General features: G+C 34.1%; 1 protein-coding gene across 6 annotated transcripts in view; it reads right to left on the bottom strand.

The window, feature by feature from the left end:
• LOC149080478 (regulator of G protein signaling 12-like) overlaps positions 1–26,763 on the bottom strand; it is a 290,792-nt gene that overhangs the window by 56,118 nt on the left and 207,911 nt on the right. For all 6 annotated transcript variants that reach the window (XM_089239581.1, XM_089239579.1, XM_089239582.1 and 3 more), the window contains one exon: positions 11,239–11,338. In XM_089239581.1, the coding sequence (XP_089095707.1) occupies positions 11,239–11,338 (100 nt within the window). The remainder of the gene's footprint in view (positions 1–11,238; positions 11,339–26,763) is intronic.

The following is a 26,763-nucleotide window of genomic DNA, read 5'->3' as shown; positions in this document are numbered from 1 at the left end:
AAGTATCCAAGATATGTAAAACTTTATACCAGCATAGGATAGCACATACAATCAAGAACATGTGTAAAAAATTTAGAATAAATCGATGGTTAAATAGTATTTTTAATGATATTTCTATTAGAGTAGTTTTTCGGCATGTTAAAAGGTATAACCTCTTAAAAGAACTCTTCAGTTGAAAAAAAACTTGTTTTATAGAAACAATCTTAATTGAATTGAATAGTTTTTTTAAATTTGGAGCATTTTCAAAAAAGTAATAAAAGTGTGTGTGTGTCCATTTTGATTAGACGTATGAAAAAATGTTTGCATTTTTCAGGAGATATTAAGTTTCAAAATTAAAAAGACATTTAAAAAAATAATTGATCCCATATTAACATTTCATTTTCAGAATTTTAGTTAGAAATAAATATTTTCAAATGTTCATAATTCACCATTTAAAATTAAAAACTAAAATTTATTTTATAAATGAAATGACTGCAACAAAAGTATAATGTGAAATCCGATCAGAATTTTGAAATGTTGCGTTTTCGAAGTTCCCCTCATAGATTAATAAATTTGAACATTTACGAAAATTTTATGTTTAGAGCAGCAACTGATTTCCCTTTGAATTAGAATTGATAATATGAATGTAGTTCAGTGAATAAAAATATTTTAACGACATTGTTGTTCTTTTTATTTTGGTACATTGCCTGTGTGTATCCTTTTATTTTTAATACAAATTCTAATAAGTCATATTATATAAATAAAAAAAAATGAACAGTCAAATATATTGCCTGATTTTTCAAAAATATTTGCTTGGGAACAAAAAAAAATCTAGAAATACGTGTTGGCAGAGAATTTGTGGAACCTCTCTTTTTTTTATAATTATTAAATTACCTCTTTTTTTATTCATTAATTTAGCATTCAGTGTTTTCCGTATACCATACTAGGTGATAATAGCAAATTAAAAAAAATTTTAATTCATCAATTTTTGCTTCCAATTGTAAAAAAATACATGTGGGTTGCGAGTTTTGAATGCGAAGCGTGTACGCCGTAGGACCCGGGTTGTAACGTCACGAAGCTATGTTTCAGGCTTGTAGTATCTAGGAGGCTTTGGCTGAGCCCCCACCCAATTATTAATGAATGTACAGTGCAACACACCACTCCCTCGCCTGCATAAGGTCTTGAGCCCATATATACGCGAAATATGGCAATGTTCAGCCCCTCAATGTTTTCATTTCGGTGCGTCTTCCTCATTAGAAAATTTAATTGATCGAAAGTCAATCAAAATGTCTTAATATTCAATTTTATAGAATAATTTTGCATAATTTGCAAAAATACAAAGTTTTCATTCACGGGGGCAATTAAATTTATTTGTACTGACATCAACAGAGCACTTATTAATTAGCACTTTTAATAATTAAGTGCGAAATATATTTTATGCGATCAAATTTTGTATTTAATCTTAGCTAGGCCGGTATTACACACTATAAAAGTTTGATAAAATCCCTTGTATAAAACTCAAAAAAATTCAACCAATAAAGTTCATAGGCTACATTTGAGCAAATGAAACTGATAATCTTATTGGTGGCATTTTACAAGTTTTATAAAATTACTTTTATCAAACTTTTATAGTGTAATCCCGGCCCTAGAAAGAAAGTAATATAAAAAAAATTTTCTATATTGTAATTCACCAAAAATTCAACTGAAGAGTAGAAAATTGTTCAATTTTAGGCAAAACACTCGTTTCAATATATTCATGATAGATGCTTATGTAAATTTGTGTAACTTAATAAACTTCAAAATCTTGATCACACAATTTTTCTACTTTAAAATTCGAAAAATCGATTTGTGAACCATCATTTGAACAAATGAAAAATGCGACAATGGAAAAAAATCAAAATGAAAACTCTCATTACATAATTCACTGCGTTCTTGCAAAGAATACACAGTATTCATTGACACCAGTAGTTTATGTGCACCTTGATGATCGATTCAAAACACAATATTTTCTGTATACAGCAGGTGCTTCACTGATTAGTCGCTGATATTTGTCACACATATCTAAAATACTTCGCTGATTTCTGAGAGCAGGTGACTACATACTCCATGGTTATAATAGGACTGCTAGAGGTTTTTACCGCTGGTAATAAATAGCAGGTTCGATCGTCTAATGTGGTTTTCTATTGCCTGGAAATTCCCAATCACTCACAATTATTGCCCTTCCTTTGAAGTTATGCAGCTTGGTCACTAGCACAGATGCTTTTCCAGTCTCCAAGGAATTCTACAGATACCAAGTTTTCTCATGACATTATTGTTTTTACCTATAATGGCAAACAGTGAACATGCAAACAACAGGGTCATTTGATTGTCAACAGAGAGCCCTGAAGCAGTAGGATATTTTCGGAAAAGAGGGACGGAAAGTATGGGAAAACAATTTTTTCCCCTTCTGTATTATTCGGGTTTCATGACAACGGATACTCAAAATTGTGAAAAGGAAAAAAAATCAAGAATACTAGTTTTGGGGGGCAGAGACACGTTTCCCTTCCTTGGGGCCTTACAACAAAACGAATGATTTTCAGTGTGATAGGGGAAGAAGGATTCTCCAAATTGCTATAATTTGCAGTTGGAAGTCTGTTCTGCAACTATAGGAAGGTTTCTCATCTTTTCCCTTGTATGATTTTTAAACTGAAAATTTGAATATGTCGCATAATAGTGACATAAACCAATTAATTATTCGTGGAAATATTTCAAGAAATGAAAGGGTAATGAATATATTCTCACGGCCTGGCGGTTGAGAAACTGCTCTAGATCATTCTTTTGGTCACTGATATTCTTCCACACTCTCTGGGTCATATTTTTGGCCATTCACATGCTTGCACGCACTCTAGGTAGCTCTTTTACTTACTTACGAGCTTGCAAATTCTCTAGATAACTTTCTGGTCACTCACTGACCTAGCCTCTGTCAATCTAGGCAGAGGTGGATTTATTGAGGGTCATTCAAGTTTTGCTGCCCTTCTCCGAATTTTCTTGGGCAATCATTCTTCATTTGGCCCCCCCCCCCTCTGAACTTGCCGCCCTGGGCTATGGCTTATTAAGTTCCCTATAAATACATTACTTCAGGGCCTCTCACAGGGTGAGGCTGAAAGGGCTTCTCATGAGTTTATTTTTAAGTATACAAATTCACTATAGTGGGGCCAAAAATACGAAAAATCTGAGCAAACCCACCTTTCCCTCAAAAAAAAAACCCCCAGCTCAAGAGCCCTGCTTCAGAAGGTGAACTTTTGAACATACCCTCTCTAATACCTATGAAAATATAGGCCTCAGTCCCATCTAATAATTTGAAATCTTTCAGGTGCGGAAATAAGTGTGCGGATATGTTACAAATGGATCCCGCTTATAACATTTCCCTAAACACCATTATAAAAAAACATTGTAAGCAGAAAAATGCTTTATATGTTAAATATCAAAGAAAATTAATGAAAGATGGGATAATAAAAATGAATCGTACCAAGCGGGTAAAGGTTCTAAGAGCAGTACCATGACCAGATGCTTGCCCCCCCCCCCCCGTGTAATGTTGAGCGAGAAGGAAAGTAAAAGGAGAAAATTTATGCCCCCTTCCAGTACCCGGGGTACCAAACCTGCCTTCCCCCATCATGTTTCGGTCCTGAGAAACATTACAAGCAGAATCCAATACATAATATTAATTGTATGGTGCTCTGTGGGAATTAAATTTAACCACACATGTGAAGAATCTTTTTACACAAAAAATTTTAAGTTGATATTGTGCACTTGATAATCATAATTAATTATTATTAAAATTGTTATTACAAAATGCAAATCATTGCATTTTGTATGAAAGTAAGCTTTTCTTATTTAATGTATCTTTGGCAGAAAAACGTTTCTGAATAGGTTTTTGACAGCCTTAGTCTGCACAAAAATTGAAAGAGAAATTTATTATTTCAAATCGTGGAATGAGAATTTCATTTTATACAATTTTTTTTACTCTTAAATTTTTCTTAACTATGCACACCAATTAGCCTACCACATATTTTATTGAAACTTGCGCAAATTACTTCTTGTTATTGAAAACAGTCTATACTTGTTTCTAACTTTTCAATGTTATATTTTAATATTTATAAAATAATTTCTCATATTTTATTTTGACTTCCTACTTGCAAAAGCCTGATTTAACATTCAGTATTTTGTGCATTTGTGTTTCACGATTTTGTATTTCTTGATTAGTAATTCCGAAACTCGTGCTAAGGGGGTTCTGAATTTAAGTTTTCATTCTTTGAGTTAGTTTATTTAAAACCCAACGAGAAATTTAGGTTTGAAGATTGAGCAATTTCGATGTTCTTCAGTCAGAAGTGCTTTTACGGTTTTGCCGCTTTTTTTCTATTGTAGTTCTAATTTTCTTCACTATACTGTTTCCTCAAATTCACCACCCTGTGCTATAGCCCGCTTGTCTCCCCCCCCCCCACTCTTGCAAGTACACACCTATGACTCTAAGTCACTCTTTTCGTCATTCACATGCTTGCACAATGTTTCGGTCACTTCCACATGCTCTATGTTGTCTCAACGCATGCCCCCCCCCCAGCAGGGATCTCAAATGCAGGGAGGGAAGAGGCTTCATGAAAATGATATATGATTACAATTTTCGACAAAGTAAACATGTATGCCAGGTAGGGGGCGTCAGAAAAATCCCTTTGCCCTAGGGCCCACGATGTGTCTAAGATGGTTACTTCCAGGCCACTCTCTGAACTAGTCTTTCGCTTTGTAGGTCAGTTGTTTGGGCATTCACATGCTTACTCTTGCTCTAAGAAACTCATTTGCTCACTCACGTGCTTGCAAACTCTCTAAGTTACTATTTTGGTCACTTATTAACCTAGTCACTTGCTGTCTCAGCAGAAGTGGATTTATTGAGAGTTATATAAAAATTTCACATTCTACTAATTTTCTTTGCCCCTCTAAACTTGCTGTCCTGGGCTATATAGGCCGCTAAACTCTCCCCTGAAAATACAACACTGTCTTCAGTAGCAGACATGTGGTTTTGAAACCTGAGTGTTGCAGGAAAAAAAGTTCAGGAGAAAACTGAAAAAAAAAAACTCAGATCGAGTTGAATATTTCTGACAGGCTACTGTACGAGTTATTAGTACAGTAGCCTCTCGCTAATCTGGCACATATCACACCAGGGTGTGCCGGGTTACCGAAATCGCTAGAATTACTGCAAATTGATTGAAAAGGCCCACTTAAATAATATAAACTTCTGCCCATCAAGGCTGTAGCGGGGGCCAGAGACTTGGGGAGTCTGCCCCCCCCCCTCAAAAGGTAAGAAAATGACCGAAAAAAGAGAAAAGATGGCCAAATCCATTGTTCTATCACTTTGGTTCTTCCCCCCAAATGAAAGTGGTCCCCACCCTGGACCGAAATTTCTGGCTAAGGGCCTGCTGCCCATAGATTGTGATAGGTTTTCCTTTTCTATGCTTGAAGAAAACCAGCCTAAAAACACTGGATTACTGGAGGGATTATTGAGAGTATCTCTACAGGGTGATTCAAAAAAGATGGGAAAAACTTTAAGAGGTGATAGTACAATACTAATACAAACAATTGTCATCAATGAAAATCCATTGTCTAACATGAAACGCAAAGGCTCTAGCGTGTTTTGAAACACCCTCTCCGCAAATGCTAAAACAGCATTCCTGTTGAAATTTATTGGGAGAAAAAGAACATACTGCATGCAAATGTAACCTTGGGAAGAAGAAACCATATGCAAATCTGTGTCACAGTGAATAAAGTATGGAGTTATTCCAGCATACAACTGTTCTAACAGTTGTAACGTACGGGATGTGAGTACTACCACCTCTTAAAAATTTTCCCATCTATTCTGAATCACCCGTACATTTGTGCTGCCTATATGATACTTCTGTTTGCAGCTCCATAAATGAAATACATGTCTGCTTTTTCAGTATTACTAAAGTGTGCCATTATCCCATACGTTACAACTGTTAGAATGGTTTCATGCTGGAATAACTTCACAGGGCTGGCATCAGCACCTTTTATTCACTGTGACGCAGATTTGCATACGGCTTCTTCCCCAGGTTACATTTGCATGCATGACATTCTTTTTCTCCCGATAAATTTCAACACGAACGCTGTTCTAACATTTGCGGAGCAGCAGTTTCGAAATGCACTAGTGCAATCTATTCTTTGATGGCAATTGTTTGTATTTTTGTGTACTATAACCTTTTAAAGTTTTCACATTTTTTCTGAATTGCCCTGTATACGCAATAGTATAGGATGCTTTATTTGAAGACAAAGAACGTTGTTATGGGTTATGTTATTATGAATGTTAATATAGGTTTCTGACAAAAAAAAGTTTCATAAATCGTGTGTGCAAAGCTGGAAATTTTGAAATGAATTTTCTTGATTTTATCGTCTTGTTTGAAAATTACAAGCGGTAAATGAGAAAGTTAAAAGGTATTATTCGTGAATACAGACATGTTATTAATGGGCAAAAAAATAGTGTTTTTACTGTAGTGTTGCTTTCCATTTCAAGAGAGGATACAAGTTTGGACTGTTACAAAATTTACTTTGAATTTCTAAAATCATTCACAGAAAAACAAATTAATTGTCTGGAACGTGAGTAATTGAAAGAAGAATTCTTAATGTTCCCTAAACAAATCATTGTCTTCAAAGCATATTCGTGAACACCAAAATTTGTTGAAATGAGCAGTGCTCGGCTGTGGACGCTTGAGTTTCCAGCAGTGGTTCCCAACCTTTTCAGTGCATACGCCAAGCAGATCAAGGGTAAAGACTAAACAAAGTACTGAACAGGGTCCACAGAGGGCCCATCTGGGAGCCTCTCTGGCCGGGTGACAAGTGCTGAGCTGATATGAATAAAGTATGAGCCAAGCAGAGCCAACTAAAGGCCCCTCATGAATTGGTCAGCGAATAAATAGAATATCAAATGAGAAGAGCAGAGACCACATTGAGCTCACCCAGGGGTCCCTCACTGATGTAAACGCAGGTCATTTGGCCAATCCAAGAGGGGGTCTAGGTCAACTTGTCGCGGGACAATTCGTTGTGCTACAAATTTGTCACAGGCTCATTTCGTTGTGGTACAAATTTGTCGCAGGCTCATTTCGTCGCGGTACAAATTTGTCGCAGGCTCATTTCGTCGCGGTACAAATTTGTCGCAAGCTCATTTCATCGCGACAAATTTGAATTGCTTTAAAATTCATATGTTTGTTGTGATCTTATAAATAGGGTAGTTGCTTTAGGCGTAAAAAATAGAACTAATTTTTTTTCTCATTTATTGGAAATGTTCCCCCTGCCCATCTGTTTTAATTTTTAACAAATAAACGAAAGTATTCATTGAAGTCATTAAATTTTTAAAATTTAATTTTTACCATATAAGCTGCATTTCTGTCGGGATTTCCATTTCTCGCAGTAAGGGATGTTGAAGATAAATAAAAAATTGAGATCAAATAAATTTTTAAATTTTAATTTCCACCGTATAAGCCGCATTTCCCACTTTTTGTCGGGATTTGAGTACCTGAGTAAGGGTGTGAGTCCCTTATAAACGGAAGGAATGGCGATTTTCAGCCCCCCCCCTCCTCAATGTTTCTTTCATGTCGGCACCTTTGACTGGCCAAGGATGCCGGAAGTGTTTGGAACTTATGGGTTGAAGTAGGTTGTTTGTATGAATCAACAAATTGATCTTGAAGTAGGAAATTTTGATTTCTGAATCATTTCTCTGGGTGCTCATACCCATTATATAAAGTACCCTGGGCACCAACAGCATCTCTGTCTCTGACACCACTGCAAATGTCAATCGATTTTTGATTTTTTTTCAACTCTAATGTAACAACTATCGAGTGAAAAGAATGAAATCAGACTTTTAATTAGATCATTGTATGTAACTTCATGTACATGACACTCGAAATTAAAATTACAATATCAATTACATTTAAAAATTTAACTGCATATAAAAGTTTAATTATATTTGAAAATTTGGTTATAAAAATTTGAAATGTTAAATAATTGATTTTTGCTGTGATAAAATTTCAATATCATGTGGAAAAATTTCGGTTTGTATGATATTCCCCAAATTACAGTGAGCCTATCTTTAACGGTAAATTTCTATCTGCCCCATTACAATATCTCCATAAGAACCTGAAATATTTAATTAATTAATAATTCAATTAAATTAATATTTAATTTTCACCGTATAAGCCGCACTTCCCGCTTTTGTTGGGATTTCTATTTCTCACAGCGAAGGGAGTTGGGTGCAGATCAAGGATGGAAATGTACAGTGCTTATGAATGACGATTCGATGAAGTTTTCATAATGCCCACAGGATGAGCACCGACAAAGGCAATGTAATCAACAATAAGAAAGATGACTATGGGTCAGTCGCATAGATACAATATAACCACTAATCTTATGTTTATAATCAGTCGCATATCTTTGGCTGGCTTGTTTGAATATTTTCACATAGTTTTCATTAGCGTCTAAGCTTTTGGTACAAGGTTGGTGTGCTTGGTCTACATATTTCTGTTGGCATAAACATGGAATATTGCAAAACCGAACGTGGAAATGATATGTTGGTTTACATGTGTGTTTAAAAGTTTTTTCCCCCCATAATTCATGTTCCGAAATTAGAAAAACTTTTAATGCAATTCAAAATGAATTAGACTATTATTAATTTTCTTTATTTGAGTTTTTTGTTGTATCTTAAAGAGAGATACAGGTTATACGGATGACAAAAAATTATGTAGTACTTTTTAAAATTCAATTCTTCGAATTCAATTTAAATTGCAATAAATTGAAATGTTCTACGTATCTTTAAAAAAAAGAAAAATGGTAGTTCATAGTAGTAGAAAATTATGGTAGTTCAAAATACCATCACATATTATTCTATAAATCATCATCGGGTTTTTACTGCGATATTCACGTATATAAGTGTAAATAAAATGATACTCAAAGCACTGAAAATAAATAAAGGTTTAGATATTGTGGGGTGTTTATATGTACGATACGAATTGTTTTTAAAATTAAAATTATCCTAATAAATGTAGGCTATAATCAGAGGAGGATTTATAGTTTTCCCACCTGTGGGCTATTCAAACCTTGCCTTCCTTCTTCCTTTCTAATTCATGTTCTTGATCACCAATTACTTAATTTTGGTCACGCCCTTTCACTTGAACTTGTCATCTTGGGATAAAGTCTGCATATCCCCTCCCCACCTAGGAAATATACCTCTGAATATAATAATCTTACATTGTCTGTTAATGTTAATTCACTTGTATTGTAAAAAGAAATTTTTACTAATCATTGACTGGAGCCGTAGACCAAGCACACCAACCTTGTACCAAAAGCTTAGACGCTAATGAAAACTATGTGAAAATATTCAAACAAGCCAGCCAAAGATATGCGACTGATTATAAACATAAGATTAGTGGTTATATTGTATCTATGCGACTGACCCATAGTCATCTTTCTTATTGTTGATTATATTGCCTTTGTCGGTGCTCATCCTGTGGGCATTATGAAAACTTCATCGAATCGTCATTCATAAGCACTGTACATTTCCATCCTTGATCTGCACCCAACTCCCTTCGCTGTGAGAAATAGAAATCCCAACAAAAGCGGGAAGTGCGGCTTATACGGTGAAAATTAAATATTAATTTAATTGAATTATTAATTAATTAAATATTTCAGGTTCTTATGGAGATACTGTAATGGTAAATGTTGGTGACTCTTGAAGGGGGGGGGGGGGGGGCGGGAGAAACTCTCGAGCCCATGGGGCAGATAGAAATTTACCGTTAAAGATAGGCTCACTGTAATTTGGGGAATATCATACAAACCGAAATTTTTCCACATGTTTTATCACAGCAAAAATCAATTATTTAACATTTCAAATTTTTCTAACCGAATTTTCAAATATAATTAAACTTTTATATGCAGTTAAATTTTTAAATGTAATTGATATTGCAATTTTAATTTCGATGACCTTTCTGCATTGACAAAAATTAATTATTTTCAGTTAACTGCGTGTACACTTTTGTTCATGTTTTTATTTCACATGTAAGACAAAAACCTACATACAAGCTCGCGTGGAACATGTACAGTGAAGAATCGACGGTTCGATGAATTGATTCTGCGCTGTAATATATAAATTGACGTCACGACGAATTGACACGGCGGAAAAGTTGTACAGCTACGAATTGGAGCTGCGACGAATTTGTATCGCGGTGAATTGGAGCTGCGGCAAATTTGTATCGCGACGAATTTGTACCGCGACAAATTGAGGCGCGACGAGTTGATCGCGACAAGTTGAGTGCGACAAATTGACCGGCTACGTCCAAGTGGCGACATGCTAAGTCTGAATAGCATCATGACGTCTTAAGAGCATCATGGGCTTCCGAATAAGTGATTTTTCCTGAGGCCAAATTCTCAAAAGTTTCAAACAGTTCTCATTTTTGTGAGGCCCTCCTTTTTTTGAGGTGCTCGAGTGTCTCATGCATTAAGACGGCACTGCACTCCCATTGCTGAGATTACTCTTAAGAATGTCTTTGTGACACATTCAACATACACAAGCCACAAAATTTTTCACTATTTGACAATTAGTCATAATTAACAAAATGATAATAAAAAAATTTTCCAACAGTTTTTCAGCAATTTGTATGCTCCACACCAGTGGTCTGCAACCTGATAATCGTGATTGCCCAGTACAGATCATTAGCCCTATTTTGGTTGGGAGTATTTTTCTGATGAATAAATATATGAAAGCATAAATTGTAAGTAGCTTTTTGATAGAGTTTTGGTGATAATATAAACTATTGCTAGTTATATGAACTCTGCTATGAGGAAATCAGATAGCAGGAATTTACATCTTGCACCTGAGTCAATCTTTGGTAAGCGAAAAAGTCAAACTAGAATGAATAAATCAGTTGAATTTAGGTTTAACCCCAGTTTTACACCATGTGTTATGTATGCTTTCATAGGCTCCTGAATTCATCAGTCACATAAAAAGCCGTTTCACAGTTAACTTTTAAACTAATAACTCCATATTTGATTGTTTTTTTACTTATACTTACATTCTGCAAACAAGCATGTATTATATTCACATACCGTATATTTCACATTTATCCACTTCATACCACTATGTGGTTAGCAAAAAATAATCAACAATGAAAATTTTTTAAATCTTTATAAATAACAGTGTTGAAGAGAAATTAAAAACAATACAAATACCTGACATCTTAATATTATCATCTTTCACTTGGACAAGAATGTATTTGTTATTGATAGTGGATACAGAACAATCCAAATGAACAGGTTTCAATGAAGATGACTAAAAAGAGTAAAAGAGAAACTTTTGCTTCACACAAATTCATGACATTATTAAAATCAACGTGATTGCATAAAGTTATGAAAATTCTATGTGAATAAATTAAATTCTTTCACAATGCATTTTCCTTCTTTATAGCGTTGTTTTCTTCTTTAAATTTCATTCATTTTTACTGCACTTATATGACCCGGGAAAATATGGAGCTGCCACACCTTTCATACCTGCTGAAGTCTGGCCCAGTTTCTTAAACGTTTTCTAAAAGATCCAATGTTACAAATGAGGACCAGCACTGGGAGAGTGCAAAAAATGATCAAATTTTACAGCAGAGGGGATGGCAAAATAATCATGTTTGCCCCCTCCCCACAATAACAATTATGACATTGCAATACATGTTTTCTATTAGCAGTTCTGTACCCTTCTAAATACTTTCCCATAGCCAAGAATAATGATATAGACAAAGAAAAAAAATCCCTAAAAGCACACATCACGTTTCAAGCTATTGCAATCTGTTTCCTTAATATTCTCAGCAGCAATGACAAAGTATCTTGCCTACTCAAAAGCCTCTTATTTTAACATTGACAAGCCCATATATTTTGTAAAGTTGATTTCTCAAAGAGGAAATACTTTTCCCTTTACCCTTTACTTTACAACTGCTGGAAATCAGAAGAAAGCCTACTTTACTAAACAGTTATGGCATTTTATGGGGGATTAGTGTTAGAATATTTTGTTATTAGACAAACAATTGTTTTATTTCTTTTGGTATCTGGCAATTGATTATTGATTAAGTATTTAGATTCAGAGTTTTGGCAACAGTACAAGAAACGTGGCTGTTTAAGTCTAAACACAAGAGTCTCAAAACAGTAAGTCATCAGTCACAAAGAGACAATCTCTTGAAATGAAATTGCGACTTATTCCAAAATGCTCAGTTTGTTGGACTATTTTCTGATTCGAAGCCAAAAATTCGAGAGAATAACCATTTTGCCTAAATTCATTTTTTATCATACAATAAAGTAAGTTTTTTTTATTTTTTTATTGAACCAAGCACAACACATAAAACATACAATCAAAACAACCAAGAAAGAACCCAAAAAAACACACAAAAAATTACATTATGATGACACAGACATTCTGTGACTACAAGTCCTTCCAGTGGGTCAATATAAATTAGATTAAAGAGTTAATTGGATTATGCAACAGCCTTGTTAACGTACTAATTGGTTAAATATTTTATAAAGTTACATATATATTTTTAGTTTTTTTTAGTTGAACAAAGAAAATATACATGCCCCAGTAGCACAACGGTATCATCAGGACGACGAACGAATACTGAGCGTCGGAAACAGGTCGGACATCTCTACGTGTCCGATACCGAATGGTATAGTAAAAATGTATTCTCAAAATAAACGCCAAAATATCTCCATTTTTTCTCTAAAATAGTTTTACTCTCATTTTTACAGCATTTTGTTTTGAAAAATATCTTATACGATAATTAGTTTCTTTTGAAATGATCCAAATTTTTCTCCCATCATAACGTCGCATAACCAAGAGCGGTATAGGGCATGGCGCATTTCCCCCCTCCCACCTTTCCTGTCTGTGAGCATCAACAAAGACGACGGCCATTTTGGAAGAGAAAATGCACAGCATTAGTTACAAGCTGCAAAGGCCACTGATTTTATTGTTTTTAAATGAATTTTAATGTTAAAAATAAGTATATAAATTAAAAAATATAGATGCGAGAGCTAGGACACCAAATAGTTAACACCAAAGACTGCGTTTAAAGAAAAGGTAAGCATTATTTTACTATATTGCTATCAAACTAGAGCAGTGTTTCTCAACTGTTGGGCCCTGACATCATTCATACCGGGCCACGAGTGATTGGTAGTTTCCTTTTCCCTTAATCATTCGCCAATAGTTGTGTGTTTGACCGGGCCTTCCCCTTGCAAAAACAAATTAAACCAGGCCGTGGGCTTCCAAAGGTTAAGAACCACTGAACTAGAGGATAACTTTTCCAAGATATGTTTGGTTTGTTTAACCATCATTTTTTTTGTTATTCAAATTTATAAATCAGTTCCCTCCTGCTGGGCTGTGATCTTTCATGGGCCCCTCTGTAGCGAATTTACAGTGTGAAACAAAAGGTAAATAAGGGTTGCCACGGCACTTCAGCCACACGTGCCAGAACCTGGAAGCTGAGGCTATTTGACTAGGATTTTTTGTGGGGGCCCCAAGCCTGACTTTTCTCGGGTCCTTCTATAGTGAATTCATAGCATGGAAAAATAAAAATTATGGTATTTGTCTTGGGGCCCTGTCAGCCCCACTTTTGTGGTGAGCCATGTTGAGCTCTCCCAATAAATTTTGTTCTGAGCCCCCCCCCCCAACCCCTAATAATTTACGAATATACACAATACCACATATCATTCCTCCTCCTGCGTACGGGACGAATAGGGATTTTTAACCCCCTCAATATTTTCTTTATGTCATGTCGGCTCCTCTGCTATTGAGTTGCAATTGGGTCCCTACCGAAAATTCCGGCCAATGGACTCAGCTTCAGGATGTGGGCATACCTACTTTGTGATGGTGAGAAAATATTACTTAACGATCATGGGCAAGGTCATAGCATGCCTTCTTGGGGGCCCCCTTTAAAAGGTTGCAAAATAAGTATACATAATTCTTGTGAGGCCCTATTTTGCTCTATGCCCTAGCCTATTTACAGGCCCGATTATGCACCTTTTTTGCATCCTAAGCATCACTAACGGGCTATTAGGGCAGAGGTTTTTACGTGGTTCTCTGAAGTAAATTTTTGTATAAGACTAGGTATATTTTATATGAATTATATTTTTATGTAAAAATTGAACAATGATTGAATTTTGTAATGACAGAGAATTCAATTATTGTGTCCCTTTTCCTCAAATATAAGGGGACATGCTTAAAATTGCTTAAAGTATGTACGTAATAGATCAAATATGAATATGGAAAAGTATTATTTGAAATCAGTATACTATATACCTATATGAAATTTCACATGCTATGAGTTAAACATGATTGAAACTTCAATACAGATGATAATTGGCTATATAAAAATATTGCTCTTCAGTCTTTATTTCATCAATAACTATGCAACTACTTTTGTCTCTCACTGGCCTCAGTCCTTACTCTCTAGGTCACGCTCATACTTGCACTCTCCACGTTGCTCTTTTTTTTGCCTCACAACTTAGTTCATTGCTCTTTAAGTCACTCCCATGCTTATACACTCTAACAAACTAATCTGATCCCTTCTCTATATGTCACTTTTTCATTATTTACATGCTTGCACACTCTCTAGGTTATTCTATTCATCCCTTGTCCACTGTGTCACTCATTTAGTTGCTTGCTGACAGGCTTCCTTATTTTCCGAGTCACCCATGCTGGCACACTCAAGATAAATCATTCTGTCACACACTCACCCAATATTTCTTGCTCTCTCTAGATCACTCCCATATTCACACACCCATCTAAATCACTCTTTTTGTGACTGCTATGCTAGCAATAACAGCACACAGTCCCCAAAGCAGAATGTTTTATATTGTTCTGCAACGAACCCTTGGCTGACTGGAAATGTTCTGCAATAAAAATTCCCATAATCAAGTTTTCTACATTTTTCTTAAAATCCTTCCAGATTGTTCTGCTGTAGCACTGATTATTCTGCGACGTACGTCACAGATTTCGGCATATTCTGCTTTTAGGCACACTGTTACTGTCACTCATGTGCTTGCACACTCTTTTTGCTGCAGAGTGACTTAATTCCACAATCTCTTGGTAGAAGTGGATTTATGGTTTAGCCACCCTTCTCCCAGTTGACCAGTCATTCCTTAAATTTGCAGCATGTTTGAAATTTTCGCCCTGAGCTAGCCTCTTTGTAAATACGCCACCTGGGGTTTTACCTTACCAAAGATTCCTGTCTAGGGGCCTGCTTCAGGATTTAAATAGGGGGGGGGGGCGGAACAAGCATACTTGATGTTGAAAATATTTATTAGCCCATTAACTATATATAGATCATGGCCCTGATATACTAAGTTGGACCCATGGTCTCTCAGGGCAGGATTTTTTAATGTGATTCAGTGTAGTATATTTTTAATGTAAGTGAACAGTGATTACATTCTTTGTCAGCTCCCCTTCCCACTCTACATGCAAGGGGCTACGATTAAAATTATTCAAATTATGTACGTGAAATATTAATAAACAAAATGTATAATTTGAAATTTTTCTAGGAGTTAAACATGACACAGTGAAACTTCGATACAATAATTACCTATATAATGATACTATTCCGTAGTGCCAATATATTCCACCAATAAATTGTTTGCAACGTTAAGTATTTTTCTTTCCTCCTTTGAATACCATTAAATTGGAATTTTGCCTTTTATGATATTTCATTATTTTAAATTGAAGTTGTAATTCTAAATAAATGGAAACAATTAGAAATGTGATTGATAACCTTTCCATATAATCAGTTATAAACTAGCCAGAAGTTGTGCCTTGGATTAAACTAATCATATTCATCAATAATCGTGCGATAAGTGATTATTACACTTGATTAAAATCAGAAAAAAGGAACCAACATATGTTCTAATGTTGGAAACTGATGTTCAACTACCACGGGTGCAAAGCAGTTAAAATGGTAAACTTGAATAATATAATAATGATGGTAATTTTGTATAATTCATAACATAATTTGAATGTACAGTATATATGAAGTTCATGCATTAAAAGATTAAGCTCTGAGTGTGATTGTGCAGCTGAATGCTATACAGAGTTATCATGAAGGAAATATTGCCAAGTTGGAATATCCCTCATGCCATATATATGGACTTGCTATGTTGAAATAATCTATGTTTTTGCATTTATTTCATGAAACCTTGACATGAAAAGTCCAAGCATAGGTCTCCATGAAAAAGTAACAAAAAAATAATAATTTGAATTGTACACAATTTTTTTTTCAAAGTGGTGTATTTGTTCATAGTTTATGTGTACAATTACGGACTACTTATATAATTTACAATAAAATAAGTATTAAGGAGACACCAATGACCAGACCACCACGAATAAGGCAAATACACGAAAAATAGAAAAATTTGTACTTTTCGTGTATTTGCCTTATTCATAAAATAAATACAACATTTGAATATTGATTAAAACCCATTTTGTTAGGTCACAAATAAAGAAGATTAAATTTTATATGGAATTTCTATAAACGCCCCTGCTACAGTACCAATAAGGTACTTACTCAAATTCCAGGATATACAATTTAAAGAATATTCATAAGTACAGTATATAAATGTGTTTTTTAAGTTAGTTTTTCCTGCTGTAACTGTACTGACGTTTTTGAAAATGTGATTGTGGAGACTTGAGCAACAATTAGTGGAGCTTCTACATTAATTTTCATTTCAAAAACCCATGTTTTGAAAAATTTAGTGCGAAAATTAATCAAATAGTATTTTTAGTGTAGATAATTCCTAAAAACTGAAAATAAGTTTATCAAATGAACAAAATATTGCTTTAAATCTTCACCTCTACATGAGATCAAGATTAAAAGCAAGATCTGAGTATATTCTTGTATGTGCACACACACACAGTTTTTAATTTTTTTACTACATTTCATCTTACTTTCATTCTATAAAACTGAATTTGTTCGGCTAAGAAGAATCCAATGAATTTTGGTCACTGTTTAGAAAGTCCAAATCAATCCAGAAATCTGATTTTTTTTAACATAAAGCTCAAGATGAACATCCGCTGATGCAAAACATTTCCAAGGTCTCTGTTCCAGTGCAATTGTATCAGTAGCTGTTATTTTTCTGGTATTCATGTGATTGGTCTATGAGATTATTTTGATGGGCTTGAGCCAGTGAAAAGTTGCACCTGTGATTCGTACTCATAAAATATATTTCTCTACTGCATGCTACTATCAATATATTCTCAATATTCAATAAATTAAAAGAAATGTATTTTCCATAATTTATAGGTTGTCTGAAACATAGAAGATTGCAGAAATTTTTTGCTGGCATGAGGCAGGAAATTCCATCTGCAATAAAAAGTCTTGTCATCTTATCCACGGCTATACTAAAAAAATTTATCAAAATTTGAAAATATTTCTTTAAGAACTTGTATATGGAGCAATATTAAATCATGTCTAATAATTTTATTTGTGCTAGCTTTATCTTTGCTCTCTTCATTTAATCCCCAAAAAACTGGAACCAGTTTTATTTAAACAGGTCATATAAAATGCATTTAAAATTGTTGGTGGTGTGTTCAAATGGCCTGAATTTCTAGGATCCTGTACGTATATAGTGTGAGGTAAGTACACCAATAATAGGCTTCCTTTTTCAACTTTTAAAAAATTTATTTCAAAAGTTATGAGAAAACTCTGTAGCTTTTTGTACCATATGCTAAACCATATTCTTTCAGTTGCCGTTTGGTGTCCAAGCTGGTTTTGAAAAAAAAAAAACAGGTTGGAAAAGGATGCCAATAATCAGTCAAAGTAACACATTTCATTTTGCACTAAAGAGTAATAATTTCATACCATCATATTCTAAATACAAAATTTATTGTGCTTTAAAGACATTAAACAAATTGCACATGAAGTTGAAAAGGTGGCCTATTCTAGGGTCAATCATTTTCACATTATTAAAAATTGTATGACATGTGACATTATTGCAATCAGGCCTACCAATCTTGCTAGAGTGATATTCTCCTCTATGAACAATCTTAAATAAATTTTTGCCTTCAAACCAGGGCCGTCATTTGGGGAGGCATTCCCCCCGGCTTTTGAAAACACACTAAAATTGGTATGTATATACAAATATATATACATTGAGTTCATGTTCTTTGCCCCCGCCACGAAAAAGTCGAAATGACGTCCCTGCTTCAAACATACCATATCTTTTAAGAGAATTCTTTTCTATCCACACATGCAGATATTAAGACAAAAAGAATGAGACTAAATTCCTGCAGAAGCAACTTCACAAATGCTTAAATATGAAATAAAGAAACAATGAAGCTTAGAAAACAAAACAAGCTAGAATTGGAAACAAAATAAGAATACATAAAAAATCATTTTTATTTTGAGTTGTTTTAAAGTTATTTCATGTGTTTGTGTTACTTTTAAAGGTAAAAAGAAATGCTCTCAAAATACATATAATTATATGTGTGTTTCAAGAAATAAAAGAAAAATAATTGCTAAAGGTTTGAGATTGAGAGGAAATAGGTGTTTTGTTCATGTATAAAATTGTGTGTTTTACATAATATGTCCAGATATTATTGCATTATTTCCACAGTTCAAATTGGAAGAGCAGCACCTTGTTTATTCTTTGGATAAAAAAAAATTACCTGTGAAAGAATGCAAGAAAGTCAAATTTTCATTTTAAATTATTATAGCAGAGTCTTATTACACTTATTATAATATTTTTCATTGATATTTCTTTTTCAGTCTTGTCAATCCTATCACAAATGCACTGGTGTAAGAAATTAAGAGAATTTGCAGACTTGGTTGATTATCTCTAGAACTACTGTACAGATTTTACTGAAATTTGATATGTACATACATTGATACAATACAAAACAAATAACCATTCAATAATTGTAATATACACGCATGATCGTGCGTAACACTCGTTGGAGTCGCAAGGTATGAAACAGCGGTTGCAGAATAAACAAAAAAAATGGGTTAATAGATGGGTTAATAGGGGGTATGGTCCCCCTCTTACAGATATACAGGTCTCGCAGTGTGATTTCATACTTGAAATAAGGCAGTTTATCATTTCCTGTGGCAATTGGTCCCACTCGTTCAGCAACGCTGTTTTCATTCCCTGGATGGTTCCCGGAGGGGGGGTTGCGAGTTGCAATTGCCCTCCCCAGAGAGTCCCAGACATGCTCTATAGGGCTAAGGTCTGGAGATCTGGCTGGCCAATCCATCCGGTGAATATCCTCACTCTCTAGAAAATCGTCGAGCAGAAGAGCTCTATGTGGCCTCGCGTTATCGTCCATTAAAATGTATTCAGGGCCAACTGCACCCCTGAAAAGGCGAACATAAGGCTCCAAGACCTCATCCCTATACCTCACACCAGTCACAGTGCCTCTTTCAAAGACATGGAGAGGTGTGTGGCCATCCAACATGATGCCTGCCCAGACCATTAAACCTCCTCCGCCATAATGGTTGATTTCGCGGACATTGGAGAGTAGGTAGCGGGTCCCTGGTTCTCTCCATATGAACATATGGCGAGAATCGTTGCTTAGGCTGAACCAGGACTCATCAGTGAAGAGAACGGTCGCCCATTGATCCATACTCCAATCTCTATGCTCTCTGCATATTGATGAACGGATTCTCCTGCCGTAGAAGTGAGCGGGACGCAAACAGCAGGTCTTCTTACAAACAACCCTCTCTCATGAAGTCTTTTGGAAACAGTCACCCTTGATACACGGGTTCCTGTGGCTGCATACAAGTCACGAGAGAGCTCAGAAGATGTAGCACTCCTGTTACGCCTCGCTATAGCCGACAAATGGCGATCTTCTCTGGCCGTCGTGGCTCTTGGACGACCTTGCCCAGGCTTTCTCTCGATGGATCCGGTATCCTGGAACTGTTTCCATAAGTTACACACGACGCTGGGCGTTAAATTGAACTCTCTACAAATCTGGACTTGAGATTGGCCTGCTTCTAGCCTCCCCACAATTCGCCACCTCATTCCATCATCTAAACGTTGGTGGTTCCTCATTTTTACTGTTACAATTGAAATTAACCAATTGCCGCAAAATAACACCAAGAAATTCGCAGAGGTGTGCTAGCGAACGAAATGCGTGTTGACTTACGCGTGCTTACAAAGCCTGTTTCTCTACTGGCTCCTCCTACACACACGTGTACGCTTACGTATTTTACGTACAAGATTTGCATTTTTGTCTAGAAGCAGTGGTTTCACATTCAGTTCAGTTCTTTTCATGAAATTCGATAAAATATGCAAATTCTCTTAATTTATTTCACCAGTGTATTTCATTGTTTTCATTGATCTGGGTGGCTCCTTACTTGTACATGGACAGTAAATATTATTTTATTTATATAATTCTTAACAGTCAAAATTTGATCTAGTAACAATAAGAGATGAGTTTGAATTATAATAAAAAAAAAATTATCATACAAATAATTATTTCAAATATTAAAAATAACTGATTAAATATTTTGAACTGGCCCACTATTGTTACATTTACCTTCTGTAACAGGTATGGGCAGTATATGGAACAATAAAGTTCTATTTTTTACGTTCAGAACACATAAGTGTTTTGTGTAGTAGTATTCATAAAGTGAATTCTGAACTTAACTAGAACTCATGCATCATGCCATAAGAAATTTTTAAGGAAATTATCAGATTAATTTTTAAAAGAAGTCTGAAACTGCAGATATTAATTATACGGTATCGGAGAACTTAAGTACGAGAATTGTTTTTTCAAATTAGATGTGCATGTGTAAGAGGGGAAACTGAGCAATTGAGAAAACAATAGTTATAATATTTGCCATGGATCATTTCTGTTATCACTTAATTGAAGAATTTTCAAGAATTACACAAAAAAAAAGACAGAAATACTTCTGTTCTCGTTATTATATTTGTGGAAAGAAATCTTTTCTGCACTTGATACTATGGAATACAGAAATCTATTACAAATAATAAATTTTACAAGAAGATATTTAAACAGTATGCCTGCCCAAAATTCAACCTAGCAAAGCAAACATTGTAAACTGTATTAACTTTCTCAGATTTAACATTAAATTAACAGCAGAATAGGTAAGAGTTTTTGAATTTTAATTTATTTTTTGTGATCAATTATGGTGACTAAATCATAAAAAAAAAAGATTTTTTTATTTTATTTGAATTCAAGTGTACCGCAGGATGAAGAAAGGGCTGACTTCTTGAAATAGAACTGTGTCGACTAATGGTTTATATTGTAATAACGTAAATCATAGAAAACGTAATCGTAAATGTCAAACTACGTCGACAAATGTATAGTATTTTTACATCAAACGATATCGGGTCAGATATAATTTGATGTCGGATTCTCTATGTCAAACTATACAGGCAAATGTATGCCATTTTTACCTAGAACGATATAGGTAAACAACAGCGAACAATGTCGGGTCAGATATAGTTTGCCGTCTGATCATGGGCGGAGATACGGGGGGGGGGGGCCCAGCGTCAAAGGTGAAGTTGTTGACTGATCTAATGTATATATGCATATATGAATTGACATCATCATCGTGCCCCCCCGAGACTTCCAAGTCTATCTCTGCCTATGCGTCTGATTCGCTACATCGATAACTGTATGCCATTTTTACGTCAAATGGTGTCAGGTTAGATTTAGTTCGACATTGGATTCCCTACGTCAAACCATACAGAAAAATGTATGCCATTTTATGTAGAACAATATCAGTAAACAACATCGAATGGTATCAAAATCTCTACATCGTTCTATACCGATGTGCTACTGGGGTATATATATGTGTAAATAAAAACAAAAATTACTCAGTTGGCATACACCGAATACACGTACGGTCATATTACATGTATTTTTCAGTTGATTAACAAGAATGGTTATATTTTTGAATTTTTTTTTTCTTAGAACGATTTATTTTGTGTTGTTTTATGCTCTATTATTGTTGTAGTATAGATTCCAGACTAGTGCTTATTGAGAATATAAATATATTGCGATTGGATCTTATGTTATTATTTCTATGACTAATTGGATGGTATAGGTTCGTTATTTCTGGGGTGGTATATCTATAACGTTTTTGGAATGTTTTGTTTTCGGCACTTCATACATGTTATTCAATCTAAATAAGGTTCTATTTTGTTTTGTTTCTAGCCATTTATTGTTTAAAAATGAAAATTTTATTAGTCTATAAATATAGTTTTGTCTTATAATTAGTTTGTGACATTGTTTCATAATTGTTTGCTGTGGTGTTTGTTACTCGGGATCTTATTTCATTATATATATTATCTAGTTTTTGTATATTTGTTTGATAACTACCTCCCCAAGCAGTGATTCCATGTTACTATTGAGTATTATCCAAGCATAAAACAAACTTTTTAGAAAGATATTGTTGATTGTATTTTTTAATCTATATAAAATGGCAGTATATATGTTCTTAATTTCTTTATTATTTTTTCACACTGCGAGTTCCATTTTAGGTCATCTTGTATTATTATTCCTAGGTAGTTGTATTCATGAACTCTTTCAATTTCAAGGCAGTTACATTATGAAATACATTGGTATGGACAGGATTTTTATGTTAGTTAAATTATTTATATTTCTTGTTTTTAAGCATATGTATTATGTTTTTTACTTTCAAATCAAATCAATTTATTAATTAATATAAGGTTAATAAAAGTATTACATTTGATTAATGAAGACCACCAAGGGGACACCTAGGTCCCATACTGGTTGTTACAATGAAGTTAATTTATAAACACTAACAATTGACAATATAAAATATAATTACAGTGTTTAGTAATTTTGGAGGAGAAAAAAAAAAGATAAAATGAAAAAATCAAAATATACTCACACACATATAAAAGATACGTTATATATAAAATACAATATAATGATGCAACGGGCAGAGGGTGCATTATTACTTATATAAAAAAATAGATAAATAAATCAACATGAGTTTATATAATATGATTTGAAATAGTATAGCAGAGCTGACAACAAAAAGGAATTTTAAATGACAAATTAACCAGTTGGAGTGGGAAGTCAATCTGTAGCAAAAAAAGGGAGTGAGAATTTGAGGACGAAATCAAAAGTAGTTTTCAATATTGACTATTTGAAATAAGTATTGTTGAAGAAGTTTTTTGAAAATCAAAAATGTGGATGGCTATAAAAGTTCATTTGGAAGGCTATTATAAAATTTTGGAATGAGGAAGCTAAAATGTTTTTTGGGAATATTTTTATGAACTAAAGGCAGAGTATATATGAAATTATGCCCATTGGATGTTCATGACGAATTCAAAGGTAAAGCGAACTGTTTTTTCTTGATTATAAGTATGAATCGAAAAAAATATAAATGCCTTAAGGGTAGGATATTTAGGTGTAGAAAAAGTTCATTTGAAGGAGTGATGTAATTTCCCATCAAAATTCTAATAGCTTTTTTTTGTAAGGAAATTAAGGGAGCAATAGTGGTAAGATAATCACTACCCCTGAGTGGCAGACTATAAAGTAAGTGTGATTGGAACATTGAATGATAATATGTCAACAAAAAAAGATTGGTTTACATAAGGTTTCAGATTGTAAAATCTGTAAATAATGAAACAGAGTTTTGCTTTTAAATAATTACAATGCGAGAGCCATTTTAAATTTTGATCAATATAAATACCAAGGTATTTTATGGTGGATATTTGCTCTAGACGTTGACAGTTACAAGCAAAATTATGTCATAGGCAATAGGTGGAATATTTTGTAATGAAAAGTTGATAAATTTACTTTTGGAGACATTGATTAGGAGATCATTAGCAATGAACCAATTGCAAACTATTATTAGGTCAGTATTTATATTGTTGATAAGTGTTGGGAGGTCATCTTCTGAGTAAAGTATTACAGTATCATCAGCAAATGTGATGATTTTGCCTTTGATATTCAAATTACAGATATTAATAAAAATTATAAATAATAATGGTCCTAAATTAGATCCTTGTGGGACTCCTCTGATTACTCCTCTGTATCCATGGCATTACTTAAATAATTATTGCATTTGACTTTTTGAGTTCTGTTAGTAAGATAAGATTTGAGAAAATCGAAAGCATTGCCCCTTATTCCATAGGAATACAGTTTTGATAACAATATTTTATGATTTACACTGCCAAATGCTTTTCTTATGTCAAGAGAAATGCCTTTTGTATTTCTGGATTGATCAATATTCCTGTAGACGTATTCAGAAAAGTTTAAAAGAGTAGATTCTGTCTTTCTATTAGGGAGAAAACCATGCTGATTATTAGAAACAAATTTATTGTTATTTAAAAAAGAATAAATCCTGTCTTTAATTAGTGTTTCAATTAATTTCGAGATAGGCCTGTAGTTGCTAATGTTACTTGGGTCACCGCTTTTAAAAATAGGAATAACAATAGCTGATTTAAGTAATTCAGGAAATTTTCCTCTTCTTCATTTTTCTTAAGTCAGTTGTTGATTTTAAATAGGTCCTCTTTGCTTTTTTTCATATCTTAAATTTGTAATTTCGGTATCTACAACATACAGTATTGTGTCGTCAGCAAAAGAAATTAATTTACCATTCATATTCAGTTTGAATATGTCATTTATATAAACAAGAAACAAAATCGGCCCAAGAACCGATCCCTGGGGTACTCCTTTTTTTACTTCTAGAAATGTACTGATTTCTTCACCTAATTTAACTGCTTGTTTTCTATTAAAGTAATATGTTTTAAACCAGTTTAATGTATTGCGTCGTATACAAGCTAACGACAATTTCTCTGTTAGTATCATTAGATCTACATAGCCAAAAGCTATTTTTAAATCCAGAAAAATCGTTATTGAATTTTTATTATAGTTAAACCTGGTGTTCAAATAATTACTTAGTTTTAAAATGGCTTTCTGTATTTCTGTATTTTTACTTTTTTGAAACCTAAATTGGTTACGCACTAGATAGTTCCAAAAATTTAAGAAACTTATAATCTGTTTTTTCATACATTTTTCTATTACTTTTGAAAAAATGGGAAGAACTGATATAGATCTGCAGTTCAATAAGTTATCTGTCTCTCCTGTTTTATAAATGGGATATACAACAGTATATTTTAACGCTATAAAAGAATACATTTAGTTCAGATGAGTAAATTAGGTTTTTTATCATATCTGTGATAATGGGTGATTATTTTCAACATCTTAGACGTTATTTGATCGTATCCACTTGCTTTGTTAATCTTTAATTTTGTTATAATCTCATTGATCTCATTATCATTATATACAGGGTGATTATAAAAAAACTATCCCGACATATGGGCTCCTAACTATCATACCATTCACAGAAACTGAATGAAATTTTGGCATAAGGTATTTTGAGGTATGCGCTCAAGAATGATATGGAAAACAACAGTGTCACTCTAACAGTTACGGTTACAGTGAGAAAATTTCGAAAATATCAAATGGCAACACCAAGTTTTTTGTATTGGAATGTGATCTCCATTGTGAAAAACCCTAAATAGCGTTCGAACGGCAACTGTAGCATGAAAATCACCGGCGGTAGATAGGCTAAAAGTGAGGACAACCAATAAGGACAGAGAAGCAGCATAAAATAAAGCATTTTATTGTGTTTCACAAATTTTCCACATGACCTTGTGGAGGACTAATCAGGCTGGGATCTCAGCCGAAGAAACGGTGTGACGAATGAAATGTACATTAATGCTCTAGTGCACGGCAAAGTCCTTTTTACTTTTTCCTTGCCTAGCTCCGGGGATTTTCGTGCTACAGGTGCCATTCCAACGCTATTTAGTGTTTTTCAGTATGGAGATCGCATTCCAATACAAAAAACTTGGTGTTGCCATTTGATATTTTCGAAATTTTCTCACTGTAACCGTAACTGTTAGAGTGACACTGTTGCTCAATTCTCAAAAATTTCAATCAGATCTCATTTTTGTGAGGCCCCCCAAGCCTTAAGACGGCACTGATCGTTCCTCTGGGACACCAACCAAATTTATATTTGCATTAAAATCTTCGAATTTATTATAATTTATTACATTTAAATGTTTGTCTCGATCATTTTCTTCTCCTGGTTTCATTTGTAAAAAATTTAGAAGTCCTATTACTGGATAATGGTCGTTATTTGAGTTTTGTATACCAGAAATTTTTGTGTAGTATTTATTTACAAGTTGAAATTGGTGATGTTGATTTAGTAAATACGTATGCACAATTTTGTTATCCAATATAGACATCAGCAGGCATGGTAGAACCGATTTTGCAAGCGAGTATGCTTGCGTGAATGCTGATTTTGCTTTCTGTCAGCAAACAAGAAAAGAAAGATCTATATTTATAGATGAATTCATTGTCAATGGAGCCGGATAACTGATTTTCCAACTGATTTTCCAACATCACATGACCATCTCACATTACATGAAATTGGACAAATACCTTTGTCCTACTTTCTAGGTTGTATCCCACCTTTGTCCTACTTTCTAGGTTGTATCCCACCTTTGTCCTACTTTCTAGGTTTTCTCCTACTTTTCCTTTTTTTTTTACCAAATCTTGTCAACAAAATATGTGTAACTTTTTTTAAATGAAAAGGGAATCACACACAGCAAAATATTGTTAAAAGAAGAATTAGATTGCAATTAATGATTCTGTCAAAGCAAAGGTTGTATCGTTTATTCAGGTTGTTTGGGGAGAGGGGGGGGGGTGTACTGTGTGTGGGCCAT

Source organism: Pholcus phalangioides, unplaced genomic scaffold (genome assembly GCF_987345545.1).
Source record: "Pholcus phalangioides strain wild (caught in Gottingen) unplaced genomic scaffold, Ppha-v1.0 ptg000011l_1, whole genome shotgun sequence".
In the NCBI taxonomy this organism is placed as follows: Eukaryota; Metazoa; Arthropoda; class Arachnida; order Araneae; family Pholcidae; genus Pholcus; species Pholcus phalangioides.
The sequence above is the reverse complement of the archived record's forward strand: the minus strand, read 5'-3'. Positions and strand labels throughout refer to the sequence as shown.